Raw genomic sequence first — 24,698 nt, forward strand, 5'->3', positions numbered from 1 at the left:
CAAGGATAGGCTGGCAATTTGGGATTTAGCTGACCAAATTGTATTCTTATTGGCTTAAAACAGTATACAAAATGATGGTACAACATGACAAAATTTCATGCTGGCTGGGGCATCGCCCGGTTAAACAAGGCCCCCGTTGTTTTCGCCAAGGAACCAGGGTGAACAGCGTAAAGTCAGCTACTGGACCAAATCTGAAAACACAGTCAAACTCAACATCACGAGAGTTAAAGATCGGTACTATCAACATAAGAAGCCTGAATAGCAAAGAAATGGAGCTAGCTGAGGAATCAGATAAGTACCAGATCAACATAATAGGGGTGACTGAAACAAAAAAGAAAAAAACTGGTGAGATCTTTCTGAGCAATAAATACAAAATGTTACGTTCAGGCAATGACAATCAAGGAAAAGGAGTAGCCATAGTATTCAACACAAAATATGAGGCTGATCTTCTTGAATGGCATGCAGTCTCAAGTAGAGTAATGTGGCAAATATGAGAATGGGGAACTGGACAATGAGACTTATTTGTGCCTATGGTCCCACAGAAGGTTCTACTAAGGTAGAAGTGGAGGAATTTTTTTGAGGCTTTAGAAAAAGCAACTGACACAATGAAAAATTGGTCCTTGTTGGGGATCTAAATAGCAGAGTAGGAAATGATTGTCAGACATACAAAAATATTTTGGGAAAATTTGGAGAAAAGAGCAAAGCTAATAATAATGGCAAATACCTGTTGGATTTCTGCTCAGGACATGGACTGCTTATTACTAACACCATGTTCCAACATAAAAACGTGCACAAATTCACATGGAGAGAAGAAGCAAGGAATAAGTAAAGTCTCATTGACTATGTTATTGTTGATAGTGATGGTTTCTCCCTGGTGCAGGACACCAGAGTGTACAGAGGATTTGAAATTGGAAGTGATCACTATTTAGTCTTGAGTAGGATAAAATTGAATTTCATATTGAAAAGAATAATATGTAAGAAAGTTTTAAAGCGAATAAAAGTTGAGCATCTCTCAGATGTGAACTGTAGACTAAAATACACAAAGATTATTGAAGAAAAAATGAAACAGAGAACAGGAACCAAACCTTCAAGAAAACCCTGATTGATTCAGCAAGAGAGGCATGTGGTGAAGTTGTCTGCAAGGATAGAAAAATTAGAACTCTATGGTGGACAGAGGAAGTTAAAGAGGCAATGAAGGAAAAGAAGAAAGCATATCAAAAGTTCCTGGCAAATAAATCAGCTTGTGCTCTTAGAGAATACATTGACAATGTAAAAAAGCTAAACACTGTGTAAAATTAGCTAAACAAAAGTCATGGGAGGACTTTGGCAAGAACATAGAAAATAAATATCAAGAAGGTGGCAAAATATTCTGGAGGTTGTTGAAGAAGCTTACAAATGCAGGAAAGAGTGCTGTAAAAGGAGTTAGAGATGATAAAGGTGAGATGAAAACAGGAGGAAAAGATATCCTTGAAGTATGGAGTAATTACTTCGAAAAATTGCTAAATGAAACAAGCAGTGATGACAACACAGTGATAAAAAAACACTCAACAGGCATACAGTTAGGAATACATATCCATACTTGAAGTAGAAAAAGCTATCAAAGGCTTGAAATGTGGAAAGGCAGCAATATTCAACCAGAAATGCTGAAGTATGGTGGTATAAAAGTCTTACAGTGGCTGCACTGCATAGTTCAGAATGCCTGGACAGAAAGACGAATTCCTGATGATTGGAGTACTGCTCTCATAGTACCCATATATAAAAAGGGAAATAAAACTGCATGTGAGAATTACAGAGGTATTTCCCTACTGAGTGTTCCTGGCAAGATCTATGCAAGTATACTTGAGAAAAGGTTGAGAAGAATTGTGGAAGAAAAGCTTGGTGAAGAACAAGCTGGATTCAGGTCCAATAGAGGCTGTCAGTATCAGATCTTCACTTTATGACAAATAGTGGAGAAATCATGGGAATATAACAAAGATCTGTATTTAAGTTTTGTTGATTTGGAAAAGGCATATGACAAGGTGCCAAGAGAGAAGCTATTCAAAACGCTACAGTTATATGGAGTCAATGGGGCCTTATATCAAGCAATACTTACTCTTTATTTGAGTTGTAAGTCAGCAGCTAGAATTGAAGGAAGTACAGGAAGATGGTTTAATGTTAAATCTGGTGTGAGACATGGATGTACATTATCCCCTCTGTTATTCATTATCTATATGGATCACATTATGAAGGAAAGTGGTATTAAACATGATATCAAAATTGGAGATGTTAATGTCAGCTCTTTGCTTTATGCGGACGATGTTATACTTCTAAATAAATCTGCTACAAGTCTGCAAGATTCTCTGACTAAATTGAATAACTGTTGTAATAGATATGGTATGAAGGTCAGCAATAAAAAGACAAAGACAATGAAAATAGGCAGAATCATTGAAAATGTCAACTGTGTTGCGAACGGAGAACCTGTGGAACATGTAAAATATTTCTGTTACTTAGGCACAATTTTTAGTGAAGATGGTAAATTAAATATAGAAATAGACAACAGAATCAACAAAGCTGGTACGGTAGGAAGTCAATTGAATAAATTCATATGGAATAAGAGAGAAATTAGTCAGAACACTAAATTAGCTGTATACAAGACATTGTTCAAACCAGTTTTAACTTATGGATCTGAGAGTCCTGAGAAAGATTATAGGCATGAACAGCTGGCATCAATGGCAATATCATATTAAAAATGAGGATATGAGGAATAAACTTGAGATTGTCAGCATCCAGGAATGCGTTAGCAGAGCTAATCTCAGGTGGTATGGTCACTTAAATAGAATGGGCGAGGAAAGATTAGCAAAACAAGTGTTCTTTGCCAAGTTGGCAGGAAAACGACCCAGAGGAAGACCAAGATATAGGTGGATTGATACGGTACAAAGTGCCTTAGACGATAGAAATATAAGATCTGATAATGTTGGAGTCTTGACAAGTAACAGACTGATTTCGAGGAAAATTGTACATAGGAAGTTAGTAATGATGTAAATTTTTCATGTAGTACTATCATATTCTGTATACCCCTTGAGGGTACATGGCAGGAATATTTGATGATGATGATTGTTTTTAGATTTGTTAATAATTTGTTCGATAAAAAAAAAAACTATAATCATCATCATCATCAAATTCCTGATATGTACCCTCAAAGGGGTGTATGTCATAAATATAAAAGGCTATTTGTTTTGTTTTTTTTTTTGTTTCAATTATTAATAAATTAGAAGTGCAGACAGGATTAACTCCCTATCATAAGCAGTATGCGGTTTCCATTAAGCTGTTGCTTGGCCAAGGAAGGCCACCGGGCCTGACTAAAAGGGAAGATAAGCTAAATTAAAACAGGCAATTAAAATAAACGTTTAGCTTATATACTTACACCAGTAATTTAAAAACAAAATTATTTATGATTATCATACTGAATATTGTTCACCATCAATCTCCAATGAATTTTGAGTTGTGTGTTAATTCAATGTATCTTCTTGCAAGGCTGTGCAAAAATCTTGATTATTGCTTGAGCATTTTGGCCCACTTTAAACTCACAGTAAAATACTCAAATAGCAGAATTGGAGTACTCATTTTTTGCACTTTTCACTAATTTATGATTTTACTGAACAGCAACTTTATACTCAGTATAATTAATTCCAGAATAGACCAAATTTCTAATTAAACAAATAATATTTAGCAAGCTGAAGCTTTTTCAGTTGCCTTCAAGATAAAAATTTTTACAATGTATAATAATCGATTTTTATAGCAAAGAGACCAACTTAGTTAAAAAAGCAACTGGATCCTGCATTATATTTTGCGCCATGCATTCATATTTACAAAGTACACCAATGGATAAAGTGCCAACTAAAATCGCTTCCATATAATCTTTGTCAAAATATTAACTTTGCAAAAGTTGCACAAACTTTTTGATCATATATCAGAATGCCTAATGTAGTTTTGCCTGAAACATTCTGCTCAGAGAATATGAATCTCTCTTTCATAAATAAGTAAAGCATAGGTGAGGCAGTCAGTTTTGATGCATCTAACAATCATAATACATCTTCCACTAATTTATCATGGACAATGGCCTATCACTGAAAAGTAACTTGGTGCTTCATATAAATCTAATGCCACAATAGAGCAGTTAATTATATCTGCATCATCATGAAGAAAAAAAAGTTCTAGAAGGAAAAGCACTACCACCTCTGTATAAGATGGCTATATATATATATATATATAATGGTTTTTTCTTTCTGAATGGGATTTGAACACTGATTAAAAATTTGTGATACACATTTAAACATAAGTTACATATTATGTCAAGCAATAATATATAATACTTACTTTTCCCGTTAAATACAGCAATTTTTGGCTGAAACTTTTTTAGTTTTCCAAGAAGGATTTCTGCACCTTCTCGAATTTCTTTCCTAAAAAAAAAAAATAAATAAATAAAATAAGCAACTTGACTTGCACATTTAGAAATATAAATAAACCCCAGTGTTCTTGAGATCAAAAGTCAGGGACAGCTTATGCATTAGTCTCCAAGTTGCATTTTTAACTTCTGCTTATTTATTTCGTAAGGTGAAAAACTTACTTTCTTATATGAAAAACCACATGACCTCCATGTACACAAATTACCATACCACTAAAAATACCGAACATTTGAAGAAAATTTCTTAAAATATCCATACAGAAATGGTCTGATGCAGATTCCCCCTTCATCCAAGTACACATTACTAATCTATCGCAAGTACAGTTCGCTCTCACCATAAACTCTTAGGAACCGAAAGGATAGTCTCTTTATGGATTGATTTGCCATACAATAAACTGTGTTATAACACCATCTTACCCCAGTCCTGAAGATACTTTCAGGCACAAACTTTGTTTGCTCACACTTGGATAAAGGATTAAACTAAATTTATTATATCCTAACCAAGTGAAAAATAAACTTTCAACACAGTGGATGGTTAGCAATACTATAGCTTGGTGTTTATGATGTATAATTTAGCTATGATGTTATTGACAGTTTGTTATAGCGAATGAATTCACTACAATAGTGTTTACTCTGTGAGAGGAGAACGTAACAGAACAAATAAACTGTCACAATGTACAAATTTGATATAAAGAGCCTTACAGAAAAATTTTAAGGAAGGAAAAAATTCATGCTTCATAAACACTAATACAATGCCAACTCAAGTTCTCAGAATTTCTGCATTTTTACTTCAATTAAAAATTCCAAATGAAAATCATATAATGCAGTATATCGTTCCTTAACATGTTGACTACCAATTTTCAGGATTCGGGTCTCAGAAGCCAATTAGATTTATTCATATCAAAACCCTAATTATAATGCATAGTAATCATCAAAAAACATACAGAATGTGTTTTTTTGGGAAAAAAAAGGTCTCACGAGTTATCTCATAGTTGGCATATGTAACAGAAAGTTCTTCGCAGTAGCCAACTATGAGTTAATTCGTACTTAAACGCACTTCGACTTGTCGTTGTTTCACAAAAGCTGAGTTAGTGATATGAGTGTAAATTCATCAGTAGTGAATCAAACCTAGTCGAGTATGTTACATTTACTTTTCGCTTGAGTATTTTGTTTTATAATTATTATTATAATATATGTTATAACCCCATAATATGGATAAGAAAAGACCACTGACTCAAGAAGAACTTGAGTACTATGCTAATCTAAATAAGTCAGAATTTGATGAGATTTTTGCCGAGGATGGTTACGACATTAGCGATTATGAACCTTCTGAGGATTCGAGTGAGGCAGCGAAGATGAAGTCATCCCCAAGCCTGAAGCAACTCACTTTATAACAATGTTTTGGCAATCACATATGAGTTGAAATAGATTCCAGTTGTTATTGCTTTATTTTCACTTCGCTGATAACTCAATACCACTTCCGACAGACTATACAAGGTAAGACCTTATAAAACAAAACACTCAAGAGTAAATGTAACGTACTGGACTAATCCTGATACCTCCCAAGCAACAACATCAAACATGAATGATAATTTGTGGACTGAAATACAACAAGATCCTGAACAATTTATTTTCCAAGAGAACGTTGGTTGGAAATTGGACACAACAGATTTTACAGTACAAACATTGGTGGATTTATTTTTTTCAGAAGAGTTTCTTGCATTACTGGTCGAACAAACTAATTTATATGCTGAGCAAGAAATTGCAAAACTTCCACGAGTAAGAAAATCTCACAGGGCATCACAATGGAAGGACATCAGCGTTGCAGAAATGAAAGTTTTTATTGGACTTTTATTACAAACGGGCCCTTGTTCTCTTCCAACAATAGTGCATTACTGGAGTAGAAACTCACCTTATAATATAATGTTTCGGCAATCACATATGAGTCGAAATAGATTCCAGTTGTTATTGTGTTATTTTCACTTCGCTGATAACTCAATACCATCTTCTGACAGACTATACAAGGTAAGACCGATGTTGAATCATCTGAATAATATTATTATGCACCAAAACTATGTACCAGATAAAAATATCTGTATGGATGAATCAATGATGCTGTGGCGTGGAAGATTAAGTTTTCGTCAGTATATACAAAATCAAAAACACAAATACGGAATCAAACATTATGAACTGTGCGAGTCCGATGGTCTTGCTATGAAAATAAAAATTTACTCTGGTAAATCTGAAGAAACTGACCATAATTTGGGTCACACAAGTGAAGTTGTTTTGCACTTGCTGGAGGAATATCTTGATAAGGGGTACATATTATATATGAATAATTTTTATAATTCTGTTAGTCTTACGAAATTGACTGCACAAAAAACGTATGTGTATGGAACACTATGTAATAACAGAAAGGGAAATCCCATAGAAGTGGTAAATCAAAAATTGAAAAAAAGGGGAGGTTTTTTGCCAGCGAAATGGTCCTGCTATAGTATGTAAACGGAAAGACAAAAGAGAAGTACTTTATATTTCTAACAGGCATGTTGTTGAAATGGTAGAGGCATTCAACTGCAATGGAAAATTTTCGATGAGACCAAACATCATTCGAGATTATAATAAAGGAAGAACGTCTGGCACTGACCGATCAGATCAAATGCTGTTGTACTACTCACCGCTAAGAAAGACAATTAGATGGCTGAAAAAAATTGCATTACATATTATAGAAATATATATACACAATGAGTTCAAATTTTTTCATAAAGTAACTAATTCTAACATAAAACATAAAATTTCGAGAAACATTCGTCGAAGCGCTGATTGGAAAAGAGATTCTACCAGTTTCAAAGAAAGTTAGATTGGAAGAAGTTCATTATTTAGAGAGTATCCCACCTACCGAAAAAAAAACTGCGTCTGACAAAGCCATGTCGAATTTGTATCTAAGCCAAAAAATTATGAAAACACAATATTATTGTCCAGCCTGTGAAGAGAAGCCAGCACTTTGTGTGGAAGACTGTTTTAAAAAATATCACAAAATATCATAAAATTGTTCTATTACTTTGTATTTGATTTTCACTGTATGAATAAATGTTCTGTTCATGTACGCCAGCCTTGATTTTTTGTTCTCTTCCCAGAAGCCAACTATACTTAGTTACACTTATATACTACGAATATACTCGCAGCTGCAGCTGGACTTGCCGAAAAAGGCAAATCCAGCAACTACGAGATAACTCGTAGTTGGCCCTCTCGGCTAGATTGCCTACTACAAATTATCTCATATTGGCAGTCAACATGTTAAAATCGCTGCATATAGAATTTCACACAATAAAAATAACAAGTCTTATAGGAAAAGTAAGGATGAGGGCTGAGCACCCAAAACATGTAGTTTTCGTAGTGTACAGTTATGCTGTATGCTAAAATAAAATAAAACATAAAATAATAAGAAACTCAATAAAAATGCTACTACAATTTTAAACATCTTTAATTCTTGGTGAGTAAAGAAATACATTACTGCAGTAAATATTGTCTTTCTTTCAGGTCTTGTTCCAATTGACTTTGCAGGACTCTCATTCATTCCTGCTAAAGAAGTTTCTATTATTTTCATAGCGCTGTCTCTGATGGTGTGTGCAATGTGCATTTCTTTAGGTTACTTACAATATCATATGTTCTCTCTTCTTTCAAAATGTTTTATTACTTCCAGCTTATCCTCAATACTTAAGGTATTCCTTTTGATTCACTTTTTTTTCATTTGGTTCACTACTTGGATTCTTACAACCAGAGCACTTATGTTTGGGATGCTGTATTACACACTCATCAATAAAAGTACACAACAGTGGGAGAACAACACGATAGACACTGACATGACAACATGTCACATGTGAATATAATGGGGTAATAGAGAGAGAGAGAAGTTGAGATGTGTGTTTTGTATATTCCTCCACAGCAGGGTTGTTGTTAACTAAGCAAAGACAATGCCTAGGTGCAGCAAGTTTGGAGGGTGGCTAAAACTTGTAAAATTGTAACTCAACCTTAAAAAGATTGATTTTTTTTTTTAAAATTTACACATTTTCTTGAATTCAGGAAAAGCAAAACTGTTTGCCTATGGGTAACATTTTTCAACTTTACTAGGTGTTACTCAACAGTGCAATATTGTGCGAAATTGCACATACGTTAGCTTATGTGCAATTTTGCACAACATTGCGCCGTCGAGTAACACAAAGTTAAGTTGAACAATGCATGCCACTTATATATCTAATGCATATGAACAAATTTAAGCATTGCAAACATGTTATAGGAGAAATAACAGTATAAAAATTCTAAAACTTATGGATCACATTTGAATCACATCATGATTGGTTGGCCGAGAGCATATTCACTCTCCAGCCAAAAGGCTGCGGGTTCGAATCCCCGTGGACATGGATCTTTGTGATTGTCTCTGAAAATGCTAGTGGTGGTGGTCGGTGGTAGATGTTGAAGGTAGTTGCGGTACATTGTAGTTGGTGGATTGAGTGGTGGAGATGGAGAGTTGTAGAATAGGTGCCCTCCCTCGATGAGTCTTTGGACTCTCTGAAGGGTGTCACATAATTAAAAAAATAATAATAATAAATATAAAAGAGTTAAGTTAACAATCCAGATGTGATACAATACCATCAGTTCTCTGCTAGTTTTAAGCAATATGATAGATCCATGATAAACAACAAGCTTGTATGAAGAAAAGATTTTTCCCCAAATTAAAGGGATCACTTTTCTTACTGGAAATTATGATCCAAAACAGTCATTTTCTCTTTACTCATAAATAGATCTTATAATTCATTATGAGTAAATGACACATTGCAGTGTTAATCGTAATTTCTGCTCAATCATGTTTTATCGTCTTATAACTCTCTCTCGTTGGTATTTATTGGTTGTAGGCTGATATATCAATCGAATACGAAGAAAATTTATATTATACTGTGCCACTCCATATTTAGAAATTGCAAGAGCAACTTAGATAAATCAACCTTCAACTGTATCAGGTTATCATAAGGTGATTTTAGGTGGAGGTTTTTATTTTTATTACATAGGGTTCCTGCTGAGATTCGAATTATTTTAATGAGTGGTGCAATGAAACAATCAGGCAAATACGAGATTCAATTCAAACAAAATTATATAATGCAGTGTCACATAAATTACATTATAACACAGTATTCCAACAGGGACATTACAATTAAATGAATACAAAGCTCTCATTAAGATTCTAGTATACTACTCAGCTGAGCTTAAACTTTATAATTAAAGATTATATTTAACAGATCTGATCCTTCTTGTTACAAAGGACTTCTATCATAACTTTACTCTGATCAAGGTTACATTTCAAAACATTTTAAATATCAAATCAGTCCAAGATATTCACAAAGAATACAACTCATGAACCATCAGACATTCATTTGTAATTCTCTAAGCTCAGTCAATCAATTTTAGTTCTTGTAAATTCGAGATTCCTAAATTACATCAAATAAGCTTCACAGTATTCTCGTTCAGTCAATGAACACTTAATTCAATAATATAGCATTTATCACATGAAGAGGGAAAAGTCTTAGCACATCACACATTAAATCTTGACTCGCTGAATACAGCAACTAGGAATAATTTACTTTCAGCGGAATTAATTTTCGTTTCTTCTCACTAAGTATAGTATAGTATAGTAACCTATACTATACTAAGTATAGTATAGGTAATCTTACCAGAATATAGCTTCATCACATCTTAAGGAGATCAAACAACAATTTTTAAAGTCCTTGCTGACTTTTACTTTGTAGTAACACAAACTTAAAAGAATCTTCCATTTCCACGGCTGATTTATAGACTCAGGAGAATATAACCTTTATGCACTTGGTTTAAATTATCCACCTATTTCTTCTTTTTTTTTTTTTTTTTTTTTTTTTTATACGTATTAACCTATTTCTAGCACTATTTCACTGCTAGGCATTAGGAAGTTTTCGTAAAAATCCAACTCAGAAAAATGTAAGTTAAATTGCCATGCGATTCTCGGTCCTTTAAATTCCGTTTTTGGCACGTTAAAATTCCCCTCCAGCTACCGTTCTCTATACTCCCCTGTTCAATTCTCTTTTTACTTTCATTTTCGTATCCACTCCTTCCTTTTTCCCACCAAAAACTGGTTCTCACCGGTTATGCTCCCATCAAGCTTGTTTTCCCCTTCATATACAGTAGTTTACGCTCCAACACGCGCTAGGAGAAAATTGCATGTTTTCTCACAACAACCAATCAAATGATATCACAAAGAATCTTCTGGATATATTAAAATTACATACATTACAGTTTCTAATATTATTATTAAAGGAATAAAGTAAATAAAATAATTGACACTTTAGTACAGCGCTTCCCAAACTGTGGGCCGCGGCCCCCTTGGGAGCCGTAGGTTTTGTTGAGGGGGGGCCGTGAAATAATGAAAACAAATTTTAAATGTTTTAAGACTAAGTAGATTTTTTTTATTTTAAAAGTAATGTATTTAACTTCTATTATTTCTCTTTTGCTATTTTTTATATTTTAATGGAAAAATTCACACATTGGTGTTGGTTCACAAACTTTGCTTCCTGCGTATTTCAGTGCTTAATGAATATTAGTAAATATTGCTTATTCATATGTTTCATTTCAAAGTGGTGGTTAATTGTATTTACTTTGAATGCTCTCCAGGGAAGCTCCAAATCTTCCTGTCCTTTTCATCACGCATTCGTAATCAGGGACTGTTGATATTGACTTTATATACATATCAAAACTCGTTTTATATTATATCACTGTTATCTGAGCTAGTTTTCTGTTACCAATAAAAGTTTCGCATATACTTCACACATGAAAAAAGGCTTAAACAAGTTCATGTGGGGAGAGAGTAACTCACTTGCAGTGGTAAATAACACGCCCTCCCTTACAGCCACTATACTGCAGAGGCAATAAAAACGAGTACTTTTATTATGCCAGTGAATAAGGTATGAGGAGTCTGTGTAATATATTTCTCAACAAATAGTGCAATTAGAGACAACTGGGATAAAAACACACTAATTAATGAATCACATGTCCCCTCATACAGAAACTATCTGTATAGCTGAAACAAAACCATTTGTTGCATGGGCAAACACAGTCTAACTAAAAACTATCGTTATTAATTAGATGTGTGCGAGTTCGATTTCCCAAGGCAGCAATAAAATTCAACCGAACGTGTTAAAATTCGTAAAAGTGTTAAAACTAAGTAATATATATATATATACAGGGTGTTCGGGATAAATTTGACAGTTTCGTAAGGAAAAAGAAAATCTTCTTTGTATCTATTAAATTTAATGAATTGACAAAAAAACATTACAGGCAGAGTTAATTACAATACTATCAACAAGATTTACTCAAAATAACCACCATTAGCATCGATCACAGCTTCAATTCTGCTTCGGAACCTCGAACAAGCTGATGCTACAGTCTCAATGGGAAGGGCCGCAAAAACTGTTTTAATTTTATCCATTAACTGGGCTTTTGTATTACTGGAAGTGCGATTGGTGTCTTTTTCAACTGCGCCCCATACAAAATAATCCATGGGGTTAAGGTCTGGGGAGTTTGGAGGCCAAACATTTGGACTGGTGAAGTCGTAGAAATTTTCAGACAACCATTTTTGACTTTTCCCAGAGGTGTGGCAAGGGGCCGAATCCTGCTGCCATACATACGGCCTACCATTGGCTACCCTTGTTATCCAGGGCTTGACTACAGTTAGCAACTCCACGAACAAAGCCCGAATTCCAATGCCAGGGTTCTTCAACACCTGTTCCTGCAGATTTGCGAGGAATTCTGCTGTACGAACGCAATCAGATCGTCTGCTAGGGATCTTTCTTCTTGCTACATCCTCGTAGTCACCATTGCAAGTCTCTAGTTCATGCCTGATTGTTTTTACTGTATTCAGGGAGCATTGGGCAGCAGTCGTAATATCCTTATTTTGATGGCGGGCACGAATCATCATGATACAAGTTATTCTCTTCCATGATTCAGGTGGGTTCCAGCTATCCATCCTTTCTGACATCTTGTATATGAATGAAGAAGGGTCCAAACTTTTAAATGAAGAGAAGTGTGTGTTAATACATGTAACTTACGGAAAAATATAATTAATTATAAATATGTCAAATTTATCCCGAACACCCTGTATATATATATATAATGAATGTTATGGCAGTTTCACATATGGAATTCGGTTGAAGAGAGTTAGCATTTCAACTCAATTGTCAGCTATGCTTTTATCTTTCAGTTGCGCGATCTTTTGTTAATACCGCATGTTTTAATAACCTGCCTTTGCTGTTTGTTTTGCATTAGGCTTATTGCCTTAAAGGGAGAAAAGTCACAAAAGAGAAAAATATTCCTGGTCCCCCTTAATCAGGTAATATTCACTAATTTCATGTTATCAGTCTGTAGTGTGCCAGTATCAGTAAATGGTGATATTATTTGATCTATTCTATGTTAAAAAACTTAACCCTGAGATGGATAAGTGGTTGATAAAAAAACATTCCCGCGAACAACCAGAAGAAGCAGAAACAGACTCAAAAAAAAAGGACAGTATTTCATATTTTACCAGAAAAGCCTGCATCGTCTTCAGAACCAAACGGTAAGAGGCAAAAAATGTAATATATGCATTTGATTTTTGCAATATTCGCTGTGTATGTTTTGTATTGAATATAAATACAATAAATATTATAATAATATATCTCTCTATTATAATTTTTTTTCGAGGGGGACCGTGAAATATTTTAATTTTTGCAAAGGGGGCCCTGACATCCAGAAGTTTGGGAAGCACTGCTTTAGTACAGAGCCTTTTCATATCTATAATATGTTTTAAAATCACATAAATAAAATTAACTAACAAAACTTAAAAGGAATTACATGAATAATATTTTATAAGCAAGAAACTAACAGAATAAATTTAAATAAGTCCTGCTTATGATATGGTAGATGATGTTAATTATGAATGAAGTATTATTATTATAAATATTTTCATTCACAATTTAACAGCAGGAAGGCATCCTCACAATATCAATTCTCAAGGCTATTACAATGTTTGAGCAGCTTTTGCTGATGTTTAGCCTTTGCAAAATATCAGATCATCCCAAAAGTAATGTTGTTTTTAGCATTAAGTTTTGAAAGGATGTAAAAGAAATTACTTGCAAATTTAATCAAGTATATATTCTCCATTCGAATCAATAACACTCTTCCAACGTTGTGAAAGCTTCATAATGCCATTTCTATAGAATTCAAGAGGTTTAGAGGCAAAAATGTTGCATAGGCTCAATTTCAGTGCCTCTAATGTATTGTATTGTTTTTCATTAATGAAATGTTGCAAACTTCAAAATAAGCAGTAATCTGAAGGATCAGGAGAATATGGAAGATGTGGAAGCTTTTCCCACCCAAGTTCCTCTAATCTTGGTACAGGTGATTCTTGAACTATGAGGGCGTGCGTTATCATGGCGAAAAACAATATCCTTTCTATTGACCAGAGAACACCTCTTTTCTTTCAGTTTTTCAATCAATCGATCGAGTTGTTCACAGTATGTTTCAGCTGCAATTGTTTGGTTTTGTGGCAAGAGTTCAAAGTGTATAATACCAGCCTTATCCCACCAAATGATTAACAAAATCTTCTGAGAGGATGAAGGTCTTGTTTTGGCTGAGGTTTAGCCTATTCCTCTTAATGAACCCACTGCGTTCAGTGCTAAACATTCTTGTAACGTATCCACTTTTCATTACTGGGACATGACTAAAAGCTCAAAAATGGAGATTGAACTTCTTGAGAATGAAGAGCAATGCAGATGCGCTCTCTTCGACTGTTGTGCATCAGTTCAGGAGGAACCCACTTGCTGAGTTTAAGACACTATTCCAAGTTCTTGCAAATGGCGATGGATGGTCAATGAGGATGAATTAAGATCTTTTGCTAAATCATCAAAAGTTTTGTGCTAAATCTTCAACAGTTGCAATGGCATTTTTGCAATTCCGATATTGTCATATCTAACATTTCATGCTTCTAAGGCACTTCTGACTGAATCGATCCACCTAGCCCTTGGTGTTCCTCTGGGTCTCTTTCCTGCCATCTTCACATCAAACACGTTTTGCTAACCTTTCCTCACCCATTCTGTTTAAGTGACCATAGTACCATAGATTAGCACTGTTCACACATTCTTGAATGCAAACAACTTCAAGTTCTTCCTTCCTAATGTCTTAATTTTTAATATGATTTCACCATTGATGGAATTTGTCCAGACTCCTAATTTTTCTCAGAACTCTCATATCGGTTGTCTCTAGTCTTTGATCAAGTGCTTTATTTCTAACCTAACTCTCAGATCCATAACTTAAAACTGGTTTAAACACTGTCTTGTATACTGCAAGTGTGGTAGTTGGGCCTATTCCCCTCTCTTATTCCATATACATTTATTCATCTGGTTACCCAACATACCAGTTTTGTTTACTCTGTTGTCTATTTCCAGATTTAACACTAAAATCTGTGCCTAAATTCGCTGAAATATTATACTTGTTCTATAGGGTCTCCATTTAGAATGCAGCTGAAATTTTCTATGATCCTCCTTATTTTCATAGCTTTGATCTTTTTCTTGCTGATTTTCTTATGTCAAATTTGTTACAACTGTTATTCAATTTAGCTAGAGAATCTCGGAGACTTGCACTAAATGTTTAGGAATTCAACATCACCTGAATAAAGCAAAGAACAAAGTTTAACATCGAATTCTAATATCAGGCCTAATGGCACTTAAAGGGTGCTTAAGAATTAAAACTATATTAACTAAGAGGAGACCTCCACATAGTCTTTAAAGGAATGATGAGAACAGACCAGGGCCTCTAACCTAATGTCCAATCCTCACCTTCTAGTGGAGTACCTGTTGGGTATCTACCAGGATACTAAATGAATGAAAATAGGGGTGGCAATTTGGAATTTAGCAGACCAAATTGTATTAATTATTGACATAAACTGCAAGTAAAATGATGTGGTACAACATGACAGAATTTTATGTTTCAGATTGACTGGAACAAAAAAGACAGAAACTGGTGACATCTTTCTAAGCAATAAATACAAAATATTATATTCAGGCAATAACAATCACAAAGAAGAAAGGATTAGCTAATAGTATTCATCACTACATACAAGGCTAATCTTCTTGAATGGCAGGCAATATCAAGTAAAGTGATGTGGGCAAATATCAGAATGGGAAACTGGACAATGAAATTTATTTGTGTCTATGGTCCCACAGAAGGATCTACTAAGGTAGAAGAGAAGGAATTTTTTGAGTCTTTAGAAAAAGCAACTGACACAGTGAAAAAGAAAAAGTTGATCCTTGTTGGGGATCTAAATAGCAGAGTAAGAAATGATTATCAGACATACAGAAATATTTTGGTAAAATTTGGAGAAAATAGCAAAGCTAATAATAATGGGAAATACATGTTGGATTTCTGCTCAGGACATGGACTGGTTATTACTAACACAATGTTCCAACATAAAAATGTGCATACATTCACATGGAGAGAAGAGGCAAGGAATAAGAAAAGTGTCACTGACTATGCTATTGTTGATAGTGAAGTTTTCTCACTGGTGCAGGACACTAGAGTGTACGATTAGAAATGGTCTTGAGCAGGATAAAATTGAATTTCATATTGAAAAGAAGAACATGTAAGAAAGTTTTAATGCATATAAAAGTTGAGCAACTCTCAGATGTGAACTGTAGACTAAATGACACAATTACTCAAGAATAAATGAAAGAGTTTTAGAACAGTCTTGGAGATTTAGTGGCAAGCCCTGAAGAAAACATCGATTCAGCCAGAGGCATGTGGTGAGGGCATCTCTGTAAGGATAGAAAAATCAAAACTCCATGGTGGACACAGGATGTTAAAGATGCAGTGAAAGAAAAGAAGAAAGCATATTGAAAGTTCCTGGCAAATAAGTCAGCTTGTGCTCTTTGAGAATACAGAGACAAATGTAAGAAAGCTAAACACGGTGTAAAACTAGCTAAATAAAAGTCATGGGAAGACTTTGGTAAGAACATAGAAAATAAATATCAAGAAGGTGGCAAAATATTCTGGAGGCTGTTGAAAAAGTTCAGAAATGCTGCAAAGAGTGCTGTAAAAGGAATTTGAGATGATAAAGGTGACATAAAAACTGGATAAAAAAAGATATCTTTGATGTATGGAGACTGTACTAAAACCTGTATTGTATTGAGGCCACATTATGATGTAAATAAAGAGTTTAATAAAAATAAGCAATCAAAACCTTACAAGTTTCGTGAGTCATAAGACTTATATCATTCAGGGGTACTGGCACATAAAATTTTGATAAGCCAGAAGTTATCAAAAACATCTAATATGTGTAATTAATTGTAAATAGGCTTTCGTTGTGTAAAACGTTTATGTACCAGTACCCCTGATGATGCAAGTCTTAGGACTTACGAAACTCATAAGGTTTTAATTGCTTATTTTTATTAAACTTTTTATTTACATCATAATGTGGTCTCAATACCAAAAATTTCCCATAGAACTTTTTTTACATTTTTACTTTCTTTTATTCTGAATACCTTTGTTGTCTTGCTTCTTGCTGTTTACAATTACTAGTCATTTAAAGTATATTAAGTGAAGCAAGCCAATGCAGATATACAGCATATAATAAGTTCCCTTTAGGATCTTTACATCTTCATAATATTCTGCTGATTTTGTATGATTAATCTATTTCCATTTTTCAGCACTAGCACTGAAGAGGGCATAGAACCTTTGTTGAGAATGTCACTTTGGGAGGGGAGAGAGAGAGGTTGGGGATTAGTGAGGTGAAAAAGGATAATTATATAGTACTTTCAAAGTACTATATAATTACCCTTGAGATTTTAAGATCAGAGCAGAATTACCTATTCTGCTCTGATCTTTTCACTACACTATGATATTCAATAACTGAAATGATGGAATTAATGCCTCCACTTTTCTACCAAGAAGACATCAGAACTCCAAAATTAGCATCACTATATGCAACAACATGAAAGATTTTTATTTTTTTTTATTTTTTAGAAGCCTATATCCAGCCAATCCCTAAAAAATGCAATAAGTCAGCCATCAAACTATTGTCCCATTGCTCTTAACCTCCATTCTGTCAAAGAAATGGAGACTCAGTCAGCCAGCTTCTTTGCTATCAAAATGCCCACCAAATATTGATCCTACAAATGTCACTCCAAACAACATCTCTTAGTCAACCGCATCTACCTTTGGACATAAGCCATGGAAAGTGCCATATTGCTGTTCTTGACAATGTAGAGTATTCATTGTAGAGTATCAGTCTAGCATACAAGCTGACCCATCAAGCTATCATGTTATAGCCTGTCTGCTCCCCCTCCCCCACTAGCCCTGCATCACAAGTTTCCTCTTTAGATTTCTCAAGCAATACCACAGTAGCTCAGGGCTTTAATAATCACCCACACTCTTCCTCCTATACATTAAGGCCCATCTCTTACAAACCTCAAACTCATACGAGGACAGTACACTCCATTCATCTTCTTCATTCTGATAACACTGGTGTTCAAATAATTCAAAGATCTTCAAAATAACGAACGTCTTAAACACTGATTTGCAAGCCATTCTAAAGTGGGGTGAGGATCAGCTGATAAACTGAAATGCTATCACAACAAAACAATGTCATATTTCTTGTAAGGAAGATTTCACTCTCTTTACGTTTGATAATATTCAGATCTCCAGTCAAGATCAGATTTTTCTTCTTCAGCTGACTTACACCTCAAGCATAAATGCATCCAGAGCCTCTCAATATTCCAAAAACTTCATGTCCTCTTCCATCCAAGACACTACTTCTAACCAGCATAACCTCTAACACTATATAACTCCGAAATGCACCTAACCTAAGAATACTATTTTCATATTTGGGATGATTCAACAAAAACATCCACAAGAATGTTTGCTGATATCCACAAGAGGATAATCTGCTTAATAAATTACCTTCCCCTTCCCCCATCTCATGTGATGCTCCCATAGATGCTCTTCTTTCAGCATCATCTTTTCTATAGTTTTCAAAAATGCTGCTATGCCAAACCGATTCTTCCACTTTCCTCTAAACATGAAAAAGCATTAGAAGCCACTGCTCAACATCCATCGAAATCTTATCAAATCAAATCTTTTCAAACCTCCTTTCATGCAATTTTTCCAAAGACTATTATGACTTCCAGCTGTTCAGGTTTTGCAACCTTTCGTGTAGGGGTCATATTAAAAAACATAAATAAATAGGTAAAAATAATAATAAATAAATGCTATTTGTGTGCTTAACAAAAAACATTATGGTATGATAATTGCATAAATATTTCTGTTGTTAAGGTATATTATTATTTTTCTACTGTGTGTGTGACTGACTGTATAGTACTTTTAGCTCTCCAACCAAAATTTCATGGGTTTGAATTCCACTGATAGCATGGGTATTTCTGAATGCCTTCATCTGATACCTGAAGGCATTCCACTACCTGAATGCCTTCAGGTAGCAGATGAATTTCAGTGCCCAATGTGAAACCCTAATTCTGCTTAGTAGAGGTCTAAGTTGGCTTGAAAAAGTTCTCTGTTTGGTCTCAAGAATAGAAATTTTTCATTTATCCAACTTTTAGCCTACTTGTGGTACTAATGTATGACACATTTCACAACCTACTGTGAACAATATTCAGATAAATACTAAAAAAAAAAAAGAATAATAGTAATTAAGTTAAGGGAATAATAAATCCCTAATTATTTTAAAGCCAGATAAGAAACTCAGAGATCGAAATCTAAGAGTTTCATCGAAATCTAAGAGTTATGCTTGGACTCGCCGAAGAACTTTCGGCGAGTCCAAGCGTAAGTCAACACTTGGTAGTACAACACTAGGGCAACTCAGAGCAAAGGTGGAGCAAGCTCCATCACCATCTTTAATATTTTCTCATAATGTAAAACGTAGCTCCTAGGATGTGTATTACTGTTTTACATTATGAGGAAGGTCACTACCCAGACCGGTTTCGACCTTTATTGAGGTCTCATCAGTGAGTAGGTAGACCTGGATAATACCAAGGTTTAAGTGAACCGAACTTGCATACCTTTACTATATGAATTGCCAGCAAGTACCCATATAATGTAAAACAGTAATACATCTCCTAGGAGCTGCATTTACATTATGAGAAAATATTAAGGATAGTGATGAAGCTTGCTCCACCTTTGGTCCGAGTTGCCCTAGTGTTGTACTACCAGGTGTTGACTTATGCTTGGACTCGCCGAAAGTTCTTCGGCACGAAACGTTTCGATTTCTGAGTTTCTTATCCAGCTTTAAAATAATGAGGGATTTATTATCCCCTTAACTTAATTTACATTGCCAGAAAAAAATAGCCTCTTGGCTCTTTATTGTAATAATAGTAATTATTTAAAGTCACCAGGCACCCCCCCTTCCCTAAAGAAGTCCCTCCAAATTCATAAAGCAAATCCTTCTGTACATAATAAACTGTTCCTCAATTCCCTATAAGTTTTCTATAGGGAATATCTAACATAAAATTATATTAATTTCAATTTATAGAGAAGATCTCATAACTTACCGACTTAAGTCTGCACTTCCTTTTGTTGCCCTTGCAACAATGTTAGTGAAACCAATGCCATAAGTAATCAATTTGTAATCATCCATCGCTGTCATTGGCTCTGGTATCAATCCAGCAAGAAATAAACACTTCCCTTATTTAAAAATAATAATAACAATATAAATAATAAACATTAGATAAATTATAGTACTTCTGTTATACAGTGATGCATGTCTTGAATGTCAAATAAGGCTATAAATTACCAATGAAGAATAGTAACAAGAAAGATCATATTTAACAAAACATACAAGCAATTGACCTATAAAATAAACTGAAAATTACCTTATCTACCTGGCTAAGTGAATACATCTGCTTTTCAGAGGTGTGGGTCGAAATCTAGTGTTGGCATGGATGTTTGTGAATGTCTTCAAGTATGGTTTTCATTGTCTGATGTGAGACCTCACCAAACTTACTGGAGCACTAAAGTGGCTTAAAAGAATTCCTTGTTTGGTCGAGAGCAACATTTCTAGAATTATCCAGCCCTTAGCTCAACAACTGTGCTAATGTTATACACTTACAAATTTTCATGTGTGGGATCCACAAACAAAAAATTAAATAAGACACTAATTAGGCATCTAGTTTAACTAGTTATATTTTCAGAATATAACAGAATTAGTAAAAACTCAACTACAAAAACCTTAATGGGACAGCCAAAATCACTTATAAAGAATTATAACAACTGATTATCATTGTAATACAAAATGCCTGTCTATAAATATAAGGACTAACAATTACTGTCTAACTTGACAGACCTCTTCTCATTGAATACTCACATCTATAATATGAAGAAATTGAGTCATAAAACTGTTCTTTGAGAGGAACCCTCCTTGGACTTATTGTAAAGATTATTGTAAACTGATAACAATAGTAGAGGAAAAAAAAAAAAGTAACTGCTTGCCATCAACACAATGGCAATCAAAGGTCATCAAACGCCAGTGAACTAGAATGAAGAAAGCCTTCAACACTGCACACCATCGAATTCCCTCCCATTCCTTTAGGTATATCATCCACATGTTACAGCATAGTACTGATGAAAGAAACTACTGTACATTAGCTTCCCTATGAATTTTAGAATTATTCAGAAAACCCCAGGAAAAAATCCTGACCATTAATAACCACGGGTATATATTACACTTGCAACCATTACTATCTATTATGAGATCACAGCTTCTGAAAGTTTCCATAATTGATGTCCATTGTTTTTAAGAATAATGACCTAGTATGCGAACAAGTGCAATTTATTTTTTAACTTTAACTAGTTTTGTCAATCCTATGATCAACTTCTTCAGATTTCAACTATATAATAAAGTTACTAAAAACCATAAATACTTTGTTATCAACAAACAGACAATCACTTTACATGACATTTATCCCTTTAAAAAAAAGGATCACATAACTATTAACTGTATGCAGTAATAACTTTATACTCCTTTCTATACCCCAAAAACAAACACAATGCTATACACACTGCTATTCAGACTGAAAAGAAAATCATACATATCTTATAGCAGTTTAAAAAAAAAAAAACCTGCAGATTATTATAATATGCACCTGCTAACTCGTTGCAAAAAGAAACTAAGTATAATTCTCAACAACATAGTCAAACCTTGATAAAAAGTTTCAGTTTAAAGAGCATGGGATACAAATTACATATAGTGCACTTATGTGCCCAATCAACAATGAAAATGGCACTACTCTAATCTTTCATTAAAGTAGTGCCAAAATTGCATATTGGTTTAATAATTCTAAATGGACCAAAGAAGAACTGTGATAGATACTTTAAAGTTTGTGTTATCTGCTACTTGTTACAAAGATGGTCTGTAGCCATTTCCAGAAAAGTGATCACTGGATCATCAAAACTCAGCCAGCCTAGTTGACAGAGTGGGCTGCAGGTTTGAATCCCGCCATAAGTCCACACCTGTGTTTTTGTGAATCTTTAAAAAGGTGGTAGATGAATGGTTAGTAATCCACCAATGGTACTGATGTACTATAGGTTTACAACTTTTTATGAGTAGGTCTCATATAAAAAAAAATTGCATGTGGTTACATAACATACCATATTATTCTTAACCTTTTCTGCCTGAATGATTCCAATTGGAATCACTAACTTTCTTGGCTTTCATAGCCCATATTACGTGGTGAATGATTCCAATTGGTATCATACGTCGTAGTTCCATTTTTTGCCTACAGATTGCAGCTGTCTGAAAAATACTTGATACTCTTGCTTTTTTAGACCTAAAGACAAAATAAATAGAAAGAAAAATTTTTTTCACTTGGAAAAAAAAATTCAGGTCAGAAAGGGTTAAAAATAATAGAACTGCCTTCCTGAAACAAGCATTGATCCAATATGCTTAAAATTTCATTTTAAGCATATTGGATTTCTGTGCTGCCACTATTGCCATTAATCAACTTCTTGGGATATCATATCTCTGCTACTTTCACAGCACGCATACAGACTATGTTAGGACTATCTGACATTACTTATAAAAATGACTTATTAAAAAAAGAAAATTTATATATAATTTTATTATTTTTTTATAAGTAATTTTTGCAACATATATCTGAGAGTAACAGGACTAAGACATGTCACTGCTAAAAATAAATAACACCCGTATGTTATCAAATATGCTTCAATATGGTTTCAAATAGAGCATTCCACTAAGATTTTGATATTATCTCTAACACTTTAACTATAGCTATAATTACTAAAAAGTAAAGCAACTCTGATATCATAAAACAAATTTCTACTTATACTTATTGCATATTGGTATTCAACTGTTATAAAAGCAACTGTATAAGTAAGAAATATCAGCTTTCTGGCTACATGCCCTGAAAATATGATTTGAAAGCTATTTTCCAAAATCAGTCATATTTCAATGTAAATGGAGAATTTTAATGCTTTAAAATTTATATTTAAAGTATTTATTTAAGTTTCAAATGCATAAATATTGCTAAGGTATGTAAAGTGATTATTTATGCTTCATGAAATGAAAGTTTTAAAATTCAACTGACTATTATAATTAGAATGTATGTGAACAAGGGAGAGATGCTAATTAAATGTTCCTTTAATCTCCATTCCCCCAGCTACTTAAACAATATGAAAGAATAATGAAAATAATGAAAGAATAAGTGTATTAAGTTTTATTGTATCACTATTACAACTGAAATCATATTTAATGAGCTGCAATTAAATATTCTCAAAAATAATTAAATATAAAAATTTAGGCACACTTTGAGGAACATACTAATTTTAAATATCTAATGTAGATAGCCATTGTTAAATGTTCTGTATACATATGTCATGAATAATGTCATTGGGAAAGAAAATTCTTCCTACATTTAGAAAATTGTGTGTGTGTGTGTGTGTGTATATATATATATACACACACATACATATATTTTTTTTTTTTCTCAAAAATAATTAAACATAAAAATTTAGACACGCTTTGAGGAACATCCCAAGTTTAAATATAATGTGGATAGCAATTGTTAAATGTTCTGTATACATATGTCATGAATAATGTGATTGGGAAAGAAAATTCTTTCTACATTTATAAAATTGTGTGTGTGAGTGAGTGAGAACGGAACTAACAACTGAAACTTCAACCAGAAAACTTTTTTTTTTTCTAAGTGACTAAACCTAATGAATGGAAAATTCTATACTCACCAGACAAATTTAATTTTTTACTTAGTCTTCTAAAAGTAAAAGATGGCGACAGATAAAATTAATGAAGAAAAGGCTACAAGGGAATTTGGGGACATTACAAATTAGGAAAATTATATAAAATATCACAGTAAAACTGAAATATAACAATTTAAATAAAATTATTCAAACTAAGAAATCAAACACTAGGTTGCAAGTATGATGGGGGAAAAAATAAATAAATAAACAAAATAATGGAAACACTGACCTTCATACAGCGTAGAAATAATCAACTAATTTAAGTTACATGTGTAATACAGGTAAGAACCTCATCATCTGAGCTTAAGGACACATTATTATTTTAACCATGTTAATAAATCATTGCATAGCTTTGGTGTTTGGAAAACAGTTACATATTCAAACATCCAGACTCTTAGGAAATGATGTAAAGACAATCTATATTTCTGGTGAAAATTTATTTTTTTAGATCTATAGGCATGATCTTACTAAGAGGATGTGGCAGTCCATGCACTTCTTTGCTTTTAACTTTATAGTGAAATTGGGTCAATGACAGTGGTGTATCATTCTGCTGCACTAATCTTACCGCAAGGATGTACCCTTCTGTAACGTTTTGCTTAGTAAAAAATTACTAATGTGGATAACATATAAGTCAAATAAATACAATTAATCATAATAAAAGACTTACGTTTTTTATAAGCTGTGATTTCTACAATTAGCTCAAAACCATTGTTTCCACTGTCACAGTTATGCTACAATCTAAAGTAAAACATGCAAATGAATCAAGGTTTATATATGTACCAACACTGCATACTACGTATATAGTGAATAAATTAATGCTGGGATTGATATTTTAGCATTTCTTGAGGTGGAGGATCTCTGTAATTTAACACATTCATTCTGGGTTTTGTTTCATATGTCTAGTCAGGAGGGAGCTGACTTGACC

The 24,698-nt window shown here is 33.7% G+C and overlaps 1 protein-coding gene across 2 annotated transcripts in view; it reads right to left on the reverse strand.

The window, feature by feature from the left end:
• The window catches only part of Tdg (Thymine DNA glycosylase), a 234,747-nt gene that overhangs the window by 63,693 nt on the left and 146,356 nt on the right, over window positions 1-24,698 (reverse strand). For both annotated transcript variants that reach the window (XM_090412150.1, XM_090412151.1), the window contains exons 6-7: window positions 20,053-20,185; window positions 4,357-4,439 (exon numbers count right to left, since the gene is read on the reverse strand). In XM_090412150.1, coding sequence (XP_090268276.1) covers window positions 4,357-4,439; window positions 20,053-20,185 — 216 coding nt within the window. The remainder of the gene's footprint in view (window positions 1-4,356; window positions 4,440-20,052; window positions 20,186-24,698) is intronic.

This window comes from Typopeltis vanoorti, chromosome 22 (genome assembly GCF_054136105.1).
Source record: "Typopeltis vanoorti isolate ZY-2024b chromosome 22, IOZ_Tvanoo_1.0, whole genome shotgun sequence".
In the NCBI taxonomy this organism is placed as follows: domain Eukaryota; kingdom Metazoa; phylum Arthropoda; class Arachnida; order Uropygi; family Thelyphonidae; genus Typopeltis; species Typopeltis vanoorti.